The following is a 17,294-nucleotide window of genomic DNA, read 5'->3' on the forward strand; positions in this document are numbered from 1 at the left end:
TCACTTGGGGCCCTGGGCCTCTGATTCCTCCTCATCGTCTTCGTACATCTCGCCCTCCTCCTCGGCCGTGGCGTCCTGATACTGCTGGTACTCGGACACCAGGTCATTCATGTTGCTCTCGGCCTCAGTGAACTCCATCTCATCCATGCCCTCGCCCGTGTACCAGTGCAGGAAGGCCTTGCGCCGGAACATGGCCGTGAACTGCTCCGAGATGCGCTTGAACAGCTCCTGGATGGCCGTGCTGTTGCCGATGAAGGTGGAGGACATCTTGAGGCCGCGTGGCGGGATGTCGCACACGGCCACCTTGACGTTGTTGGGGATCCACTCCACGAAGTAGCTGCTGTTCTTGCTCTGGATGGCCAGCATCTGCTCGTCCACCTCCTTCATGGACATGCGGCCTCGGAAGACAGTGGCCACAGTCAGGTAGCGGCCGTGGCGGGGGTCGCAGGCGGCCATCATGTTCTTGGCGTCAAACATCTGCTGGGTGAGCTCGGGGACCGTGAGCGCGCGGTACTGCTGGCTGCCGCGGGCCGTGAGTGGCGCGAAGCCAGGCATGAAGAAGTGCAGGCGCGGGAAGGGTACCATGTTCACGGCCAGCTTGCGCAGGTCAGCATTCAGCTGGCCCGGGAAGCGCAGGGAGGTGGTCACCCCACTCATGGTGGCCGACACCAGGTGGTTGAGGTCCCCGTAGGTGGGTGTGGCCAGCTTGAGGGTGCGGAAGCAGATGTCGTACAGGGCCTCGTTGTCAATGCAGTAGGTCTCGTCCGTGTTCTCCACCAGCTGGTGGATGGACAGTGTGGCGTTGTAGGGCTCCACCACCGTGTCTGACACCTTGGGTGAGGGCACCACACTGAAGGTGTTCATGATGCGGTCGGGGTATTCCTCACGCACCTTGCTGATAAGCAGCGTGCCCATGCCCGAGCCCGTGCCACCGCCCAGCGAGTGCGTCAGCTGGAAGCCCTGCAGGCAGTCGCAGTTCTCACACTCCTTCCGCACGACGTCCAGGACTGAGTCCACCAGCTCTGCGCCCTCCGTGTAGTGGCCCTTGGCCCAGTTGTTGCCAGCCCCACTCTGACCTGTGGCAGGGTGGCGGGTGAGGAGAGAAGAGGAGGAAGAGACAGACCAGGGTCAGGGGCTCCATAGTACAGACCTCCAGCACCTGCCTGAACAGGCCAGAGGGCAAGTATGGAGGCCTGTGCCGCTGCTGTCTCTGCTGTCACTGAGCACAGTTTCTCACGCCCCGGCATGGTCTCCCCTGAGGCAATGCTGGTGAGTGTTGGGGACCCCAGCTGTGTAGTGCCCAGTGTTAAGGGTTCTGAACAGGAAATGGAGAACCTGGAGTCAGACCAGAGCCTTTCTTTCTCTCCCGAGAGGATCCTGGGTGAGTTGATTAGCCCTGCCCTCTGACTGGCCATGCTGGAAGATTAAACTACAACCCAGAATCTCTGACAGCTTGGGGCTTGATGAGAATTGGCATCAATCTGTCAGATGTGCTGGTGTCCGGAAGGCACAGGTGAGGCAAGCCACTCCTCCTGTTTCTGTGCAAGCATCCAGGGCTGTTCCACCGCCCACAGGCACTAGAACATCCTGACCTCTCAGTTGCAGCCAGGCTACATGCTCATGAACTCCAGAGTCCTCCAGAGGCCCCTACCTGTGTCCCACCAGCCCTGTAACAATTCTGTGTGCTCATTTCTGTTTTACACCTCCTTCTGCTAGAGACACATGAATGGTTTCTGTTTCCTATACAGAATCCTTTCTCTGGGCCTCCAATGCCCAATTGTAAAATGGAGAGATTAGTTCTCACCCTGCAAGACCATGGTAAGGGGCTGATCTGTCCTTTCTTTCTGACACCTACCACCATCCGTTGACCTGTGTTTGCCTGTTGTGGGCTCAGCCATCAGAACTTGGAGCAGGAGAAACTTACCAAAGATGAAGTTGTCAGGCCTGAAGAGATGCCCAAAGGCCCCAGACCGGACGCTGTCCATGGTCCCAGGCTCCAGGTCCACCAGGATGGCCCGAGGCACATACTTGTGAGCTGAGGAGATAAAGGGGCTGGGTGATTTGGATTATGGAGAGTCAGGGGCTCCTCCCTTCGTCCTTCTAAATCCTGTCCCTGGCCTGCTAGCCTCCCGCTCTCACCCTGAGAGCTCGGACTCTGGAGTCAAAGAGCCTGGGACCAAAGGTGAGCTCGAGAACCTCACTTCACCCTTAAGCCTAACAAAATGTGTAAAACGTGGGTACAGTCAACACTCGGGACAGAGAGGATCAAATAACATGTCCATGTGGCAACATTAATATTAGTTGTTATGGAAATCATTTTATACCAGTTGCCAAATAGCTCCTGACCAAGCCCTCCAGTGGCCCCTGCTCTGGACCTCCCCTTGGCATTCTCCCCAGGCCTGTGCACATGCCCGCATGATCATTAAATGCATGTGAATCTCCCTTTGTGGTGATGGTTACTATGTCTCATTGCCCTTATTCTGTGGGTATGGATGCCCAATCTCCAGAAGCCTGCTGGCCACTCGGCCAACCAGTGGAAGGGCAGATGCTAGGACCCAGCCAACCAAAGTGCCCTCCTGCTCTCCCCAGGGTCCTGGGTGGGGGGCTGGGGCAGGTGCTCACAGGAGGCCTCATTGTAGTAGACACTGATACGCTCCAGCTGCAGGTCTGAGTCCCCCACGTAGTTGCCACTGGGGTCTATACCATGCTCGTCACTGATGACTTCCCAGAACTGCAGAGAAGGTGGGAAAGGAGGATTCAGTACACGGGGTAACCCTCAGTCAGGCCCTTTCCCTCTTGAGGCCTTATCATCCTCAGTATAAAATTAGGGCCTTACACCCAAGGTCTCCACTAGCCCCATTGAGGGACTTTAGAAAACAGCTCCATGCCCTGTCCTCTGTCAGAAAATTGTTGCAATAAATATGCACATACACCATCCAGATGTCCAGGCTGACCAGGGCCCAGGACAGTTCAGGACTCGACCAATACAGACCAGGGTTTCCAGGTCCAGCTCTGCCCTTGCCAGCGAGGGACCTTGTGGCCAGTGGGCTCCTCGGTGAAGGGTGACTAGTAATACACACCTCAAAGGGTAGTTTTTATTATTCCTTCTTTTCAGACAAGGAAATTGAGGCACAGAGAAGGTAGAGAGCTACCTGCAGTAGGTGGCAGAGCAGGGCTCAGAGGCCCAGAGTTTGGGATCATGTTTTGGGCATGTTATATGCCCCTCAGTGTGCAAGCAAATCATGTCCAGGGACAGCTCCAGCAGCGTCTGACACATGGCTGACCTCAGCTATCAGGAAGTATAGGATTCCTGCGAGTGTCCTGTCAAGCATCCCCACTGGGCCTGCAGAGGGAGCAGCTCCCAGAGCTCAGGCTGCCAGATTCTGGGGCAGAAGCCCGAAGTGCTCCTCAAACTCTGTCCCTCAACTTCAGCAGAACAGGGCCTGGGCTCCGGGGTTGGGCCATATAGTTTCACAGTCCAGCCCCATCCTTCCCAAGGATGCTCTGTGCCTCAGTGTCCTCATCTGCACAACGGGCCCCATAATAACAGATCTTTGTGAGAATAAAGTTAATTAGTCTGTGCAAAGCATATACATGGCATGTGGCAGATGGTACAATGTGTAATTAGCAGAACAGACATATGCACACACACACCCCTGTGAAAGCAAGGCCCACAGAAAAGTTCTGCCCCCATCCCAGGGACACTTCTTTGACTAAGCCAGCTGCATCCTGAGCACAGTGTCTGCCAATTGGTCACAGTTTGTGTGGCTTCCAGGGCTGCCTGGACTCTCCTGAAGTCCCTCCCCTTCATTCCTCAGGGCTGGAGTGACTTTCAGATGATGTAATGCAATGAAGGCCTCGAAAAACAGGGGCCTCTTCTTGCGAGTCATGTGCTGGAGAAAAGATTGCTCAATGGAAAAAACAGGTTAGAAAACTGCTGGCCTGCACCTGCGTATACACGGACGTCTCCGACAGACACACAGAAGGCTGCACCTGTGGATGTGGTCCCGGGTGGGAGACAGAGACTTCTTTTCACTGTATCCACTTTGGTACTGTTGGAATTTTGTCATGTGCACATTACCCTTTCAAGAAAGATTAGTTAAAAATCATTTTTAAAAAACACTTGAAGAGTATGAACAGTGTAATTATTATAAAGCGCACAGGAGTTCATCTCTCAGCGAGGGTGGGGGCTGGATTTCTTTCCCCTTTTGTGCATGTTGTCGTCCCTAAGACGGTGAGCCACGACCCCCTCTCTAGGCCTCAGAGTTCTCGTCCGCAACACGGTCATTGTCACGGTACCCACGTCACCTGATGGGCACGAGCCAGACATAAGAGCATCCAGCAGACGGTAGCTTCATGTGGTTGAAAACCATATACACGGTACGCTCAATGAAACGACTGGAAACAAACCTGCCGGCGGCGCGCGGACCTCGGGGCTCCCGACCGCCTCCTGCGGGACCCGCGGCTCCGCCTCGCGCGGGCCGGGGCACCGGGCGCTGTCCGCGGTGCTGACCCTCTGGCTCCGCCCTCGGGGCTCTGGAGCAGCCGGGCGGAGAGAGAGCCGCAGCCAAGCCGGACGCGGGGCCACGGAGCGGGGCTGCGGGGCTCGGGACGGGTTAGCCCCAGGACCCCGCCGCCTTTTCCCGCCGCGCTCACAGCCTCACCGGGACCCGCCGGGAGGCGCCGGGGCGGGGCCGAAATCCGCGCGACGGGGGAAGGGGGGGGCACCAGGAAGCCCTCGCCCATTGGCTGCCACGGGCCCCGCCTCGCGGCCCCGCCCCCGGAGGCCCCGCCCCGCGGCCGAGAGGCGGGCGCGGCCCGGGGGCTCCTCGGCCGCCGCGGGGCGCAGACAAAGGCTCCTTCCGGGAGCCTCCGGGACGGCCCTGCCCCTCTAGGGGCGGAGGATCCCCCTCTCCTGGGGACCATGTGCTCCTGCCGTTGGGGGTCGTGAGTGCTGCCCGTCCCGACGCATCCACAGGGACCGAGACTCCAGCCCCCCTGCCCTCCCCGTGTGCTCTCAGGCAGGTGACGAACTGCCCGGAGCTCCGGGTTTTCCCGGCCTGGGGGAGGTGACACCCCGTCTCACCGGGTCCTCGCGAGGCGATGGCACAGCGGTTCTGTCGTGAGTCATTATCGCTACCACGCTGCTCGCTCCCGCCCCGGCCAGGCCACTCCCCGGAGCGGCTGCGCCCTTTGTGCCGAGCCAGGCACCGCCCAGGGGCCTCCAGCGCTGCTGCTGGGGACGGACGGGGAAACCCTCCTGCCCCCGCAGCCCACACCGGCGCCCGCACAACCCGCGATGGGAGTGGAAACGAGAGGCTTCCTGTCCGTGCGGGCCGGTGCTGAGCAGACCAGCCCCGCACAGGGCCCGGCCCGGGGGCTTCGAGTCCGGTCTCTGGAGACCTTCCAGGCCACGGGGCTGGACAGATAAAGGTGACCTGCTTCACACCGGGAACCGCAGCGGGGAGCAGCGAAGAGGGAGAAACTCCTCCCCCACCCCAAAATCTGCCTCTCTGTCGTTTGCACGGTTAAAAGGAATCATATATTAATTTCTAAAAACAAACATAAATTAATAAAAACAACTCGAAAGGAATAAAAAGTCATGGGAAAACCTAAAGGCCACAGTTCTGAGAAGCAGAACGAATCTCAGCCACGGACGCAGTACAGCACTCAGGAGCAGCCCCTGCCACACCGCCCACGGAGCCTCAGCAGGAGCCCGGGGTGTGGACCCCTCTTCTAGGCCCTTGTGGGATTGCGGCGCTGGGCCCTCCCAGCCACAGGAGGAGGAGCGTCACCGGGCCGGCCTCAGGGCTGCCCACCCTCTCTCCCTTCCCCATGACCCCTGACCCTCCCGGTAGCAGATGTTCAGGGCAGGCCTGGTCCCTGTGGCCACATTAATGAGCCCTCAGCCCCTCCCGTCAGGCTAGGGCAGCTGTCAGCCACTGCCCCAGGAATCCCGACTTGATTTGAGGCCACTGTCCCTCAGGCCTCCCCTCCCCCAGCCCCCTCCTTGGGCAGGCACAGCTGTGTCCTCGGGTGATTAGGGAGTCTCCCCCCTACTGTCCCCCTTCCCACCATCAGAGGTGCCTCCACTCTAGAGCCAAACTTGCAATTTACATGTCAGCCACGTGGCTGCCCCAACCCCATGGTAATTAGCTTTTTGTTCCTGCCTGGTTTCCATGGCAACAGCCTCCAGAGGAAGACTTTCCCTGGCCCCTTCCCCTCCAGGACCTGTCTCCTCCATCGCCTCTTTCAGGGAACCAGCTTTGCATCATCCCTAGAGCTGGATCTCTGGCCGTGGTCCTGACAAAGCCACCCCACACCCCCATATTGTTCTGAAAGACCATTCTGACAGTAGGCTCCACCCACCCTGCCTGAGCCCCAGGTTGGTTGCCTGCAGCGGACTGAGAGTGGGCACCCAGCTCTGTCTTATACTTGCTGTATGACCTTGAGCAAGGGACAGCCTCCCGGGACTTGGCGACAGGACACCTGCCTTATGAGTTCGAGTGGGGATTAGGTCACCTCCTGAGGCTCCCTGCGCGGTGGCTTCCCCAGAACCCCTTCCTGCCTCGGCCCCCACGTCTGTGAGGTGGGACCACAATGGAGGGGCGGAGCATGGCACAGCCCTCCACACCCAGAGCGCGCTTTGTTCCACATCCAGTCTCCAGCCTGGTGGCCCTGGGTGGGCGCGGCCCAGCCCCGCGGGGCATGGGGGCTTGCCCAGACGGGGCTGCACTAAGAGAGAGTCTGGTCCCAGACCAAGGTCACCCCGAGTCCAGGCCCAACCCCTCCAACAAAGGAATAGGGTGGGGCTAGGACGCTGAGGGTTGTCAGAACGAGGTTGGGGACAGGAGGGCGGCTCTGGCCGCTTGCAGGACATCCTGTTCCTTCAGCGGGGGTCTGGGCAGAGGGAATCACTATGGCTTTGGGGGAGAGCCCTACCCAAACCTGCCCATTCCACCCATCTCGCTCAAGGCTGAGTTGCGGCCCCAAAGAAGAGGGCGACGCCCGGACAGCGCCCCCAGCAGCCCCTGCTGCGGCCCGCGGAGCAGGGAGCGGGCGCGGACGCGGATGGAGGTGCGCGGGGAGCCGCGCCCCGACGGCCCGAGGCCACTGGGCGGGGGCAGAGGAGAGTCGCACGGCGGGGACCCCGGCGTCCCCGCTCCGGGGCGCGGCGCGCGGCCTCACCTTGGCCCCGATCTGGTTGCCGCACTGGCCGGCCTGGATGTGCACGATCTCCCTCATGCCTGCGGCTGCGACGGCTGCGGGACGCGGGGCCGGGCTGGCTGCGGAGGGTCCGCGGCCCCCGCCGTCCGCTCTTATAGCCGCGCCCCGCCCGCCGCGCCCGGCCCGCGTCAGCGCGCGGCCAATCGCGGGCGCCGCCGCAGCATGCGACACCGGCTGCGGCACCACGGCCCCGCGCGCCATGCGGGCCGGGCGGGGTCCGGGGCGGCGCGTTCGGAGCGGGGCGGCGGGCTCCGGGGAGGACAATGGGCCCCCCCGGGCCTCCCCACCCCCACCCCGGCGGCCCCACCCTGCCGCTTTGTGAGCGGGTCTTTCTTCCCCCATCCGTTTGGGGACCAGCCCCCACCTTCCCGGCAGACAACGTACTCTGAGCTTTGCTGGATCCCTTGGGGTGGGGGAGGCAGGAAAAAGCTGGAGCAGGTCCTGCACCCACTGAGAAGAAAGCTTCAGGCAGGCTCAGAAGCGTGAGTCGGAAGGGCTGTGGGCACAGAAGGGTGGCGGGAGGTTAGGAGTCAAGCCTGGTGTCACTGTCCTCAGCAGTGGAGGGTGCCGACCTCCGCCACCCCCAAGGGGCTGTTCTGAGGATCCAAATGAACCTTGGCTGTGAGGATGTTCCACGAATGTCCGCGTCAGGAATGTCATAAGGATACACAAGCCAGGCAAGGGCCAGCAAGTGAGGACAATAAGGCGGACTTATATGGGTAGACTGTACAGAGGGGCCTCTTGGGGAACAACTGGGAAAGAACACACAGGTCCGAAAAGAAGAGAGGGAGAGAATAGAATGGATGTGCGATTATACATAGACAAGCCACTGATTTAATATCTCCTGGGGTCAGACGTTACAGGGACACCGCCTCATAATAAGGTCCTTCTGATACTTCAGTAACAAAAATCCTTTAGGAAGGGTCTCAGCGCCAGAGTGCATGACACAAGCAATCTGCATTTATTCCACAAGACGAGCCGCTGAGAGCAAGCCGGAGATGCCCGTGTTCGGTGTGTGCGCACAGGAGTGTGTGAGTGCACAGGAGTGTGTGTGTGGTGTGGCCGCCTACGCGTCTCTGTTCTCTCAAGGGAAGCTCCCAGTTTGGCGAGTCTAGAAATGGGTCTTTTGTTCTTGACCGCCCCTCCCTCACAATGTGTCCGTAATGTAGCTTTCTGTGGTTGGTTTCCAGCTGCCTGGGGCCCCTCCCTGTCCCTGTTCGAGGGGTCCTGGCTAAGAATGGGGCTGTGCCTCCTTGTCTAAGCAAGGAAAGACGCTTTGCAGCCTTCTGCAGAGCAAGACAGCCTCCCTGCCGGGATGGCGTCAGACCAAGCTGGCTCCCCTTCTGTCCCCAGAGGGCTCTGGTGCCAAGGCTCAAGGCTGACTCACTGTCCTGTCTCCCAGCAAAGGCTGGCCCTGCCGGGAACCAGCTCTCAGCCCTGAGGCCAGCAGCCAGGGCTGGAGCTGACGGCATGGGTGGGGTCTGGCTAGGGGGCTGCTTACTGGGACTAGACTTGCCTCTGAGTTGGCCAGTATGCCATCCTCCCTCCACGGAGCCTGTCTCTGTGTTGGTGGAGGAAAGCAAAGTGGGCCCCTCAGTGATAAGCCCGAGTTAAGGGGAGGGGAGGTGTGGGGCAGGGCTCCACTACTGCCCAGCACTCCGTCCTCAGAGGCCTTGCCTCATATACTTCCCAGGGCTGGCTGAGCACTGACCCCCTCTCCCAGAAGGGCAGAGAGCAGGTCCCAGCCCCACGCCCACCCTGTACCACAGGACCCTCATCCCACCTTGAGCAGGCAAGGATGGTCCCATTCACAGTGTGTCACATTGCAGTAATGTGGGTCATACGAGGGGCTGGGATTTGGAGGTGCAGTGCGTGGTTGGGCTGAAGGCAGCCTGGGAGGTGTCAGTCCCGTCACCATGGAAGTGATGGGGTCGGCTGCTAAGCCTGTTCTCCTTGCTCTGGGCTGGGGTTTGTAACCACAGAGAGAAAGCCAAGGAGCAAGGTTAGAGTGGCCCACTGAGGTCTCCACACTCTCTGCATGGTCACTGAGGTCTCTTAGGGCTGTGGTTTCCTCACCAACCATGGTTTCTGGGATGCCCATCCCCCACCCCATGGCTCCCACCCTTGCCCTCTTTCCCCTCTCCCACTCCTCCACCCTCAAACTTCAAGCAGCTTCTGGAACGGACCCGGGTGGATGGCACTGAGGCTGTGCCCGAGCTCAGCATTTAGTACCAGACCATTTCCAAGCTCTGAGCCCCGAGCTCAGCATTTAGTACCAGACCATTTCCAAGCTCTGAGCCCCGAGCCCCAGGCACTACTCACTGATTCAGACTAACAACCTCTACTGTGGCTAGAGCAGGCATTTGCCAGAGCCGTCTGCCTGGGGTGAGTGTGGTGCAGACAGAACTGCTGAGAACCCAGCTTTCTAGTCACCACTGAGCCTTAGAACTGGCCCTTGGGAGGGATCGGCCCCGCCCCTCTCATGGGGATCCTGTAATTCCCATCTCTCTGCTGGAGGCAGGGAGCTCACTTCTTCCTGAAACTGCCACTGCTTGGCTGTAGCTGGGTCTTTCTGGTCACAAAGGCCCTTCTCCAGAGGCCCTCCCAGAGCAGCACTCCTCCTCAGTGTCTGTCGAAGCTCTTCCAGCCCCGAGATTTCACATCCCAGCCAATGAGGGCAAGTCCTGAGAGTTTGCAGCTAAGACGGGCGTGCACGGGTGTTGCCCAGTCATTGCGTGGAGGTGGAGCTCTCCGGGGTGGGCAGAGAGTGCCTCTTCAGGAGCCTGAGGCTCCACCTCCCCAGTCTTCCCCATTCCCCACCACACTGCTGAGGAGTCCCACCCGGAGTTTCGCACTTATCCTCTCCTGATCCCAGAGGTCTGTGCTTCCATGCCTTCAGAGATCATGAGTCTGTCCTCTTTGGCAAATGGAGACCAGGAAGGGAAAGGACTGCCCAAGGTCACACAGGAATCAAGCCATACAGTATCACACTCTGACCCCAGCCCAGCACCCTGAGACTGGAAGCCACCCTCCCTGCTCACCAGGAGCAGAGAAGCACCTCCTTGAGCGTTTTGCGGAGTTCCTGGCTGCGGAAAGCATAGATGAGGGGGTCCACAATGGAGTTGCAGATGATGAGGGCAAGAAAGAGGTTGAAGTTCTTGAAGACGCAGCTGCAGATGGGGTGCTGGGGGCACAGGACAAGCAGTGTGAGGTGCAGGAAGAAGGGGCCCCAGCAGAGGAAGAAAACACCCAGCAGGATAGTGAGTGTGGCAGTGCCCTTGAGGCCGAAGCCCTGGTGTGCCAGGCGCTGACTCTTGTGCAGCCGGGCAATGCCCTGGGCATGCTGGCAGGCCTGGGTGAGCATGTGGACATAGAGAACTGCCATGAGGGCCAGCATAACCAGGAAGAAGCTGACAAGGCACAGCAGGACAGCTGTGTGGCTGTAGAAGGCGATGAAGAGGGTGCTGGAGAGGACGCTCACCACCCAGATGGCCACGATGGCCCACCGTGCCCGGGGCAGTGTCACGATGCTGTGATAGCGCAGGGCGTAGAAGATGGAGATGTAGCGGTCCACAGCGATGGTGCCCAGAAAGCAGAGGCTGGACACCATTGCGCCGCAGATAAGCACGTCCATGGCGTTGTCCAGCCACTGCACCACGGTGGCCTGTGCAGCCAGGGCACCTGCCTCCAGCAGCAGGATGACAGCTGTCTCCAGCACATTGCTCATGCTCACCAGCAGGTCGGACACAGCCAGGCAACAGATGAAGCAGTACATGGGTGAGTGCAGGTTGCGGTTCCTGGCGATGGCGGCCACCACTAGCACATTCTCCACCAAACTCACCAGCCCCAGGCTGAGGAAAAGCCCATCTGGGATGGACACCTCAAGGCACTGGGGGCCCGTCTGGTTGGCGGCCAGCACGAGGTGGGGGGCGGCCATGGATGTGGAGTTGAGGGAGCCCAGCAGCCTCCTCTGGGGGCCCTGCACAGGGGGCATAGTCCCGTCCCGGGAGCAGGAGGGGGTAGCTTACCTTCCAGGCATCCCGCTCAGCTCATGGTGCCCCTGGGAAGGCTCAGTGTCCTGCATGCCTACCTCACTCAGATCAGCCCTCACGCCCACCCTCTCCCTGGCTGGAGGAAGGTCGGCCAGGTATGGTCCAGCTGGAGTCCAGACACTTCCTGGCTCTGGGCTGTCTCCCTCCTGGTGTGAACAAACCGTGTTCAGCCCCCTCCCTGCCTCTTCACGGAGGCTGCACAGGCTGGGACATATATACACCTCTCGCCTCCTCCTAGCCTTTCGGTCACCTGCCTCTGACCACTCAGCCCGGCCTCTGCCTCCCTGGGCTGGGGTGGGCTGAGGTCCTGGGAAGAATGGAGCCTTTCTCTGAATCTTTAAAGTTGTCCTTGGAGCCCCTCCTCCTGAGGACAGCCACATGATGGGTGTGTGCCGGGATGTATGAGTGCCCCACGGCACCCGGCCTGCTGCCAGGTGGCGTGAGCAGCACCCGGGTGGTTCCGAGAGCCGGCCCCAGGCTCTGGTGCATTCAAAGCCCCTGCAGTCTGGCCCTACCTCCCCCTGGCCTGGTTGCCTGTGCTTGCCCATCTAGAAACTAACCTTCCTCCAGACCCATCTCAAGTATCACCCCCTTCTCAAAGCTCTCCTTGACCCCCGACCCCAGACCCTGCCTGGTGCTGCTCAGGCTTGGCAGGATCATGGCTGTTGACTGAGCCCCCCGCTGCCACCCCTCACTCCAGCCCATCAACAGCTCTCTAAGGGCAGGCAGCATCCTCCACCCCCCACCCCACACAGCAGCAACCTAGCTGTTGAAGTTCAAGGTAGATTTGGGGGCTGGACTAGAGAGAACTTTCCAATGATTAAAGTCTCGGAAACTGAGTGGGCATTCCAGAAGCTGCACACTGTTGGAGGTGTGAGGTGGGGGCCAGGGCAGAGGGTGACCGTTTCTTGGGTGGACTTGGATGAGCCCTGGAGGGGATTATGCCTTTATGGTCTAGTAGACCTCAAGATCTACTCCCCAAGCTGGAGCAGGGACTCCCCCTGCTGCAATGCTGGGGGGTGGGTGGCTGTTGCTTCCTGGGAGCTGACTGGCCAGAGGGTGTCCTGGTGATGTCCACCAGGACCACGCAGTCACACTGTGCTCTTGCTCACCCTCATGGGTACACCCTGAATGCAGCTGCCTGCCTTTCCCTGGCGGCACCCCCTTTTCTGCCATGGAAAGAATCACATCAAGGGTAGACTTCCTGCCTCCAGTCTCTGTGGACTGCAGCTGCACGTGGTCCACTGCAGCCACTTGCAGTGGTCAGGACATGGACTGAAGGCCCATCAGGAATGGGGCAGAGGTGCCCGTGCCCACCGCGGGCATCTGGCTGGGCTCACTTAGGGCTTCAGCCCCTCCTGGCCGAAGACCACGACTATGCTGATGACACAACCTTCTAAAGGACAATGTGGAGGGAGAATAGAATTATTTGTGCACTTACAGGTGCGGGAAACAAGGAAACGAGGAAAAGTGGCTTGTTCAGAGACTTAAGGTGGGGCCAGGAGCCAGCCCCACCCCCCCACCCCCCGACTGCAGCTGACCTCCACGTGGCCCTCACCGCTCACTCTCCACACCTGCGAGAGCAGACCTGACAGCCGCTAATGAATACTAATCACTCCTCACATCTGCATCTTACAATTTACAAGCCTCCTCCCTTTCTGTTGTTTTTGCTTTTAAAAAATGTTTTATTGGAGTACCATATACATAAAAGTGCACAGACGGTAAGCACGCAGGTTAATGAATGCCCCAGTCTGAACAGAGCCACAAAAGCAGCGCCTGGATCAGTCCACAGTGTTTTGCTGCGCGGCTGCACCCTGGGCTCTCCTGCCTCCCCAGCCAGCCCCTGTCCTGGCCTCTACCACCACAGATGAATGTGGCCTGTTTTGGAACCCGCCATGAGTGGACTCACACAGCTTGCATCCTCCCCTGCTCCACGCTGAGATTCCTCCCTGTTGCTGGTCTCATAACCCTCTCGCTCTCAGTGCAGTGTCCAATGTCCACTCTGTGAACAGGTTGCACCGGGCACCCAGGCAGCTTTTGGTCTCTCCTTACTGCAGACAGTGCTGCTGTGACATCCCGGTGCCATCTTCTGCTGGAGGGACCTCGCAGTGGAACTGCACGAGCAGAAGTATATTCTCAGCTTTGGGAGACCTGGTCAAACCGTTTTCCAGATTGGTGGGCCTGTTTCTGTTTCTGGAAGTTCATGAACCCCTGGCCCTCAGGTGTTGCTCATTTAGAGGAGGGAGAGAGAATGTGCCGCACCCCAAGTCTCCTGGCAGAAGCCTGAAGGAGGACGGGACCCACACACTCCACACCCTCATCTGAGCTTTTGGACCCCCTCGGCCTCTGCCCCCTCGCTTCCTGCTCCTGGCTGAGAACTGCCAGAGGGGAGTGAAGGCTCTCGGGTGATCAGGAGGCAGAGTCATGGCTGGGGAGGCAGATACCCCTGAAGAAGGACCCAGCACCTGCAGACCACCTTTCACCTCTGGGACACCAACCAGTGAGTGGCTCCTGCCCAGCCTGCTGGGACATCACACTTCAGGATGCTAATATTTCCAGACCCATAAATGAGGCCTTTGAGACGGCTGTGGTTAACCCCACCCCCCTTGCCCACCCCCAGCCTGAGACTTCAAAGGGCGTGGGAATCGGGCAGCCTTTGGCTGAGGTGACCACAACCTTCTTCCTGGTAAGACCCAGCTGGAGGCGTCGGAAATGGGGTGACTGTCTTGGTTCTCACTGGGGGCTTTGTGCGAAGGGAACCGAGGTACAGCTGAGTTGGAAAAAGTCAACTTTTTGATTCGTTATGGTCATGGGGGAAATGGGAAAGATGAAATTAGCTGTGATTCAGATCACCCTACAGCTAATTTTATCTCAATTCTGATTGCTCAGCCCTCCTGAAGAAGCTGTGACAAATGACTGGGACTTGTGGGGCAACAATGGCAGACCACCCCTCCCTTGGGCAGCAGCATCCCGTCTCCTGCCAAGCACTTTCTGCCGCTGTCTGAGGTACAGCAGTCCCCAGGAGGCTGAGAACTGGAGCTTTCCTGGTCTTGTTCACCAGGGTGGGGCCAGGCACAGTGTGCCTGCAGCTCACATTGTGCCGATGAGCTTTGTGGGGAAAAGCCTCTCATTGTAGAGTCCAGAGAGCTGCCCGCCTCCAGCCACAGCCACACCCAGGGAGGTGGGGGCTGCTGCCTGACCAGCTTCCTTCTGCAGGACTCTGGGGCTGTGAGCCACTGGGAACCTGCCCTTGGCTCTCATCACGGTGGGCACTGGCACAGCTTCTCAGGAAGGCATGGCCCAGAACTGGTCACGATGCCTTGGTTCGAGGGCCTCAGTTTCTTCTGAACTTGGGGGTTGGAGGTGTGGGGTGCCCAACCTGTGGTGCGTGCACTGAGGACTCTGGCAATCCTGCCCACAGGCATCCGGGAGGCTCACCTATGCCTCAACCTCCTGCTGGGGCTGAGCAGGGTCCAGAGAGGAGTTGGGATTCATGACCCGACACTGCCGGCAGGCCAAGCCTTTAAAGCAATGTTGAGATGTGATGTGAGGACCTGGCCCTCTTCTCTCACTGCCGTTAAGAGACGTGTGCAGCTACAAGGAACCACACAAATCCAACCAGCATTGCTCGAGCATCAGTGGCTTGGCCTGTGAGTGAGCAGCGTCCTCAAGGCTTGGGCTCAACCTCTGCTACACTACCCTTAGGACTCTGGCTCATTTCAGAGTTCAACTCCTGGTCACAGAAGGCAGAGATCACCTCCCCAGCAGGACAGATCTAAGGCTGCTGGAAGGACATGGCAGGGTGCCAAGCCCTTCTTGATTGCCTGTCACTTCTAGAAAACAAACCCTCTCTCAGAAGACCCCCAGCAGATGCCCCATCACAAGAGCTGAGGCTCATCTTGGGCCATCCTCACTGTAGAAGTTGGGGACATGTGGATTTAGGACAGCCTGGGATTAATCCCGAGCATACTCACTCCCTGAGCTGGATGTGGACTCCACCAAATCCAGTTACGTTGGCAAAGAACAGAGTTGGGTGAGGGAGCTGTGAGGTGCCCATGGCTCCACACAAGCCTGCCAGTCAGCGAGAGTATGGCAGGCCTCACGCAGCCCTCCTGGAATCAGCCAGCCACACTGGGGCTGCAACCTTCAGGCCCAGGTTTGAGAAGGGCACGTGGCCTCTCATGTGAACACCAAGCAGTGAGCCCTCCAGGCCACACTGAGGGGGCTACACCCTGGGCTCCTGCTCAGTACGTGCTGGGAACCCCCAGTCAGGAGACCCCGGGGCCTCTCCACCAGCTCCTGTCAGGAACAGCTGTACAGGAGGCCCTCCCAGGCCTCACTGAGCCCCACATTAGACGATTCCACATTAGTGACTGAACATGGCTAGGGGCTTCCTGGGACGTGGGTCAGGAGAGTGGAGCACATTTGCTACCTCACAGCCTCACAAGACCCTGCCCTGAAGCATGTGGGCAGTGCCTCCACCAGCCCCCGGGTCTGCTGCCTCCCAGGGTGAATGGTCAGGGCCGTGAGGAGTGTGTGTTGTCAGTCAGGCGTGCCAGGACTGCTCAGCCAACGAGCTCCCCACCTGGGCTGGGGATTTTGGTCAGAGTCCACCCTGTCCACCCACTGGTCAAGGACCCTCTAACCTGCCATGTTGCCCCAGAGCTGCCCAGGACAACTTTCTCTCCATACCTGCTTGTTGGGTCTCCCTTTGCCTCTGGACACCACCCCGAAGTTTCCTAACATGGCTCATTTGTCAGATTGCACAGACCATGTGTAGCATTGACCCCAGCTGCTCAGGAAGCACCGGGCTGTGTCCCAGAAGGGTGACATGACACAGCGCCCCTGACCCAGTCCAGCCCCAAGACCCTGCCTTGGGGACCCTTCTGCCCCTTCTCTACCCAGTGTCCCAAACACTGGGAGTGTGGGGTGCACGGGGCTCTTTCTAGAGGGAACCACATGCTAATGTGGACTTGGTGTGTGGGAAAGAGCGTGCCACGGCAGAGCATAACCATCAACATTTATAGGAGAGACTGAAGAGGCAGCATTTCTACTTCAGGGAACGGGTCAACTCCAACCAGACAGAACCAGGAACACAACTGCACAGTGTGGGGTGCAGCAACTGTGGTACCTCAGTCCCACTCCCCCTCCCCCTCAGGGTTGTCCTCGCGCGGGGCCTCCAAGTCGTTGAAGTGGAAGTTGGCCATCATGTCCCGCACGGCCAGCATCAGCCTGTTCAGGCCCTGGTTGTGGTTCAAACCCCCGGCCACTCCTTCCTCCGGCCTCTCCCCCTGCGGCAAGAGACACGTCTGAGCAGGGCTATCTGTCTGGGTCTCGGGCTCCGGGGCCTGGGGGAGAGTGGGCTGCAATGCTGGGGTGGCCCACACCCCGTCCCCGTCGAGGAGAGAAAGCTTCCAGAGACTAAGTGCACAAGTCTAACCCCTGTCGGGCATGCCGCCCCATGGGTACCTCACCCGGCTGGACGGCTCCAGCTGCCTGGTGCATCCCTGCCCCACATGGCCCAGCTCAGTGCTGGGCCTGGACGTTCGCACCAAGAGGGATATGCTCCATGCACATACCTCCATGGTGTAATTTGGCAACAGTGACCGAAAGAAGAGGGCGATTGTGTTTCCGTGGCTGACAGGACTTAGCCTGAAAGAGAAAGTCGAGAGAGGTCAGGAAGCGGAACTGAGCTGGCACTTTCTGGCACAGCTTGCGGTGGCCACATCAGCTGCCTCCTGCGCCCTCCCTGCCTGGCAGGCGCAGCTGAGCTGAGGCCCCAGGTTCCCACCAAGTAGCAGGTCAGGACACTGGGGCTGTGGGAGCTCAGGGGGCGACGAGGGAGGGACCAGCTCAGACCCTAACAGGAAGGGGGTCTAGAGCAGGGGCCGGCCCTTCAGAGCCCAGCGTGTACCACCAAAGCCGCCTGGCCACCTGCCCCTGCACAGGTGCTGGCCTGAAAGACAGGCTGCAGCTTCAGTGTTTCCCTCAGCACTCAAGGACCTATGCAACTAT

General features: G+C 59.5%; 3 protein-coding genes across 5 annotated transcripts in view; all 3 read right to left on the bottom strand.

Annotated features, from left to right (window-relative positions):
• TUBB3 (tubulin beta 3 class III) lies at positions 1–7,245 on the bottom strand. 2 transcript variants are annotated; one of them, XM_063109282.1, is made up of 4 exons: positions 7,189–7,245; positions 2,623–2,731; positions 1,925–2,035; positions 1–1,076 (listed from the first exon to the last, which is right to left on the bottom strand). In XM_063109282.1, the coding sequence occupies exons 1-4, from the start codon at positions 7,243–7,245 to the stop codon at positions 1–3; spliced, it is 1,353 nt and encodes a 450-aa protein (XP_062965352.1). The 2 variants fall into 2 exon arrangements, with proteins under 2 accessions (XP_062965352.1, XP_062965353.1); XM_063109283.1 differs by lacking the exon at positions 2,623–2,731 and having other exon boundaries at positions 1,925–2,027.
• Positions 7,246–10,264: 3,019 nt separating this feature from the next.
• MC1R (melanocortin 1 receptor) lies at positions 10,265–11,221 on the bottom strand. Its single transcript, XM_063110084.1, has one exon. The coding sequence runs from the start codon at positions 11,219–11,221 to the stop codon at positions 10,265–10,267; it is 957 nt and encodes a 318-aa protein (XP_062966154.1).
• A 5,063-nt stretch (positions 11,222–16,284) lies between these two features.
• The window catches only part of TCF25 (transcription factor 25), a 37,832-nt gene continuing 36,822 nt past the window's right edge, over positions 16,285–17,294 (bottom strand). For both annotated transcript variants that reach the window (XM_063109494.1, XM_063109493.1), the window contains exons 17-18: positions 16,859–16,931; positions 16,285–16,570 (exon numbers count right to left, since the gene is read on the bottom strand). In XM_063109494.1, coding sequence (XP_062965564.1) covers positions 16,412–16,570; positions 16,859–16,931 — 232 coding nt within the window. In that variant the 3' untranslated portion in view covers positions 16,285–16,411. The remainder of the gene's footprint in view (positions 16,571–16,858; positions 16,932–17,294) is intronic.

The sequence above is a fragment of the Cynocephalus volans genome, chromosome 10 (genome assembly GCF_027409185.1).
Source record: "Cynocephalus volans isolate mCynVol1 chromosome 10, mCynVol1.pri, whole genome shotgun sequence".
NCBI classification, from domain to species: Eukaryota; Metazoa; Chordata; class Mammalia; order Dermoptera; family Cynocephalidae; genus Cynocephalus; species Cynocephalus volans.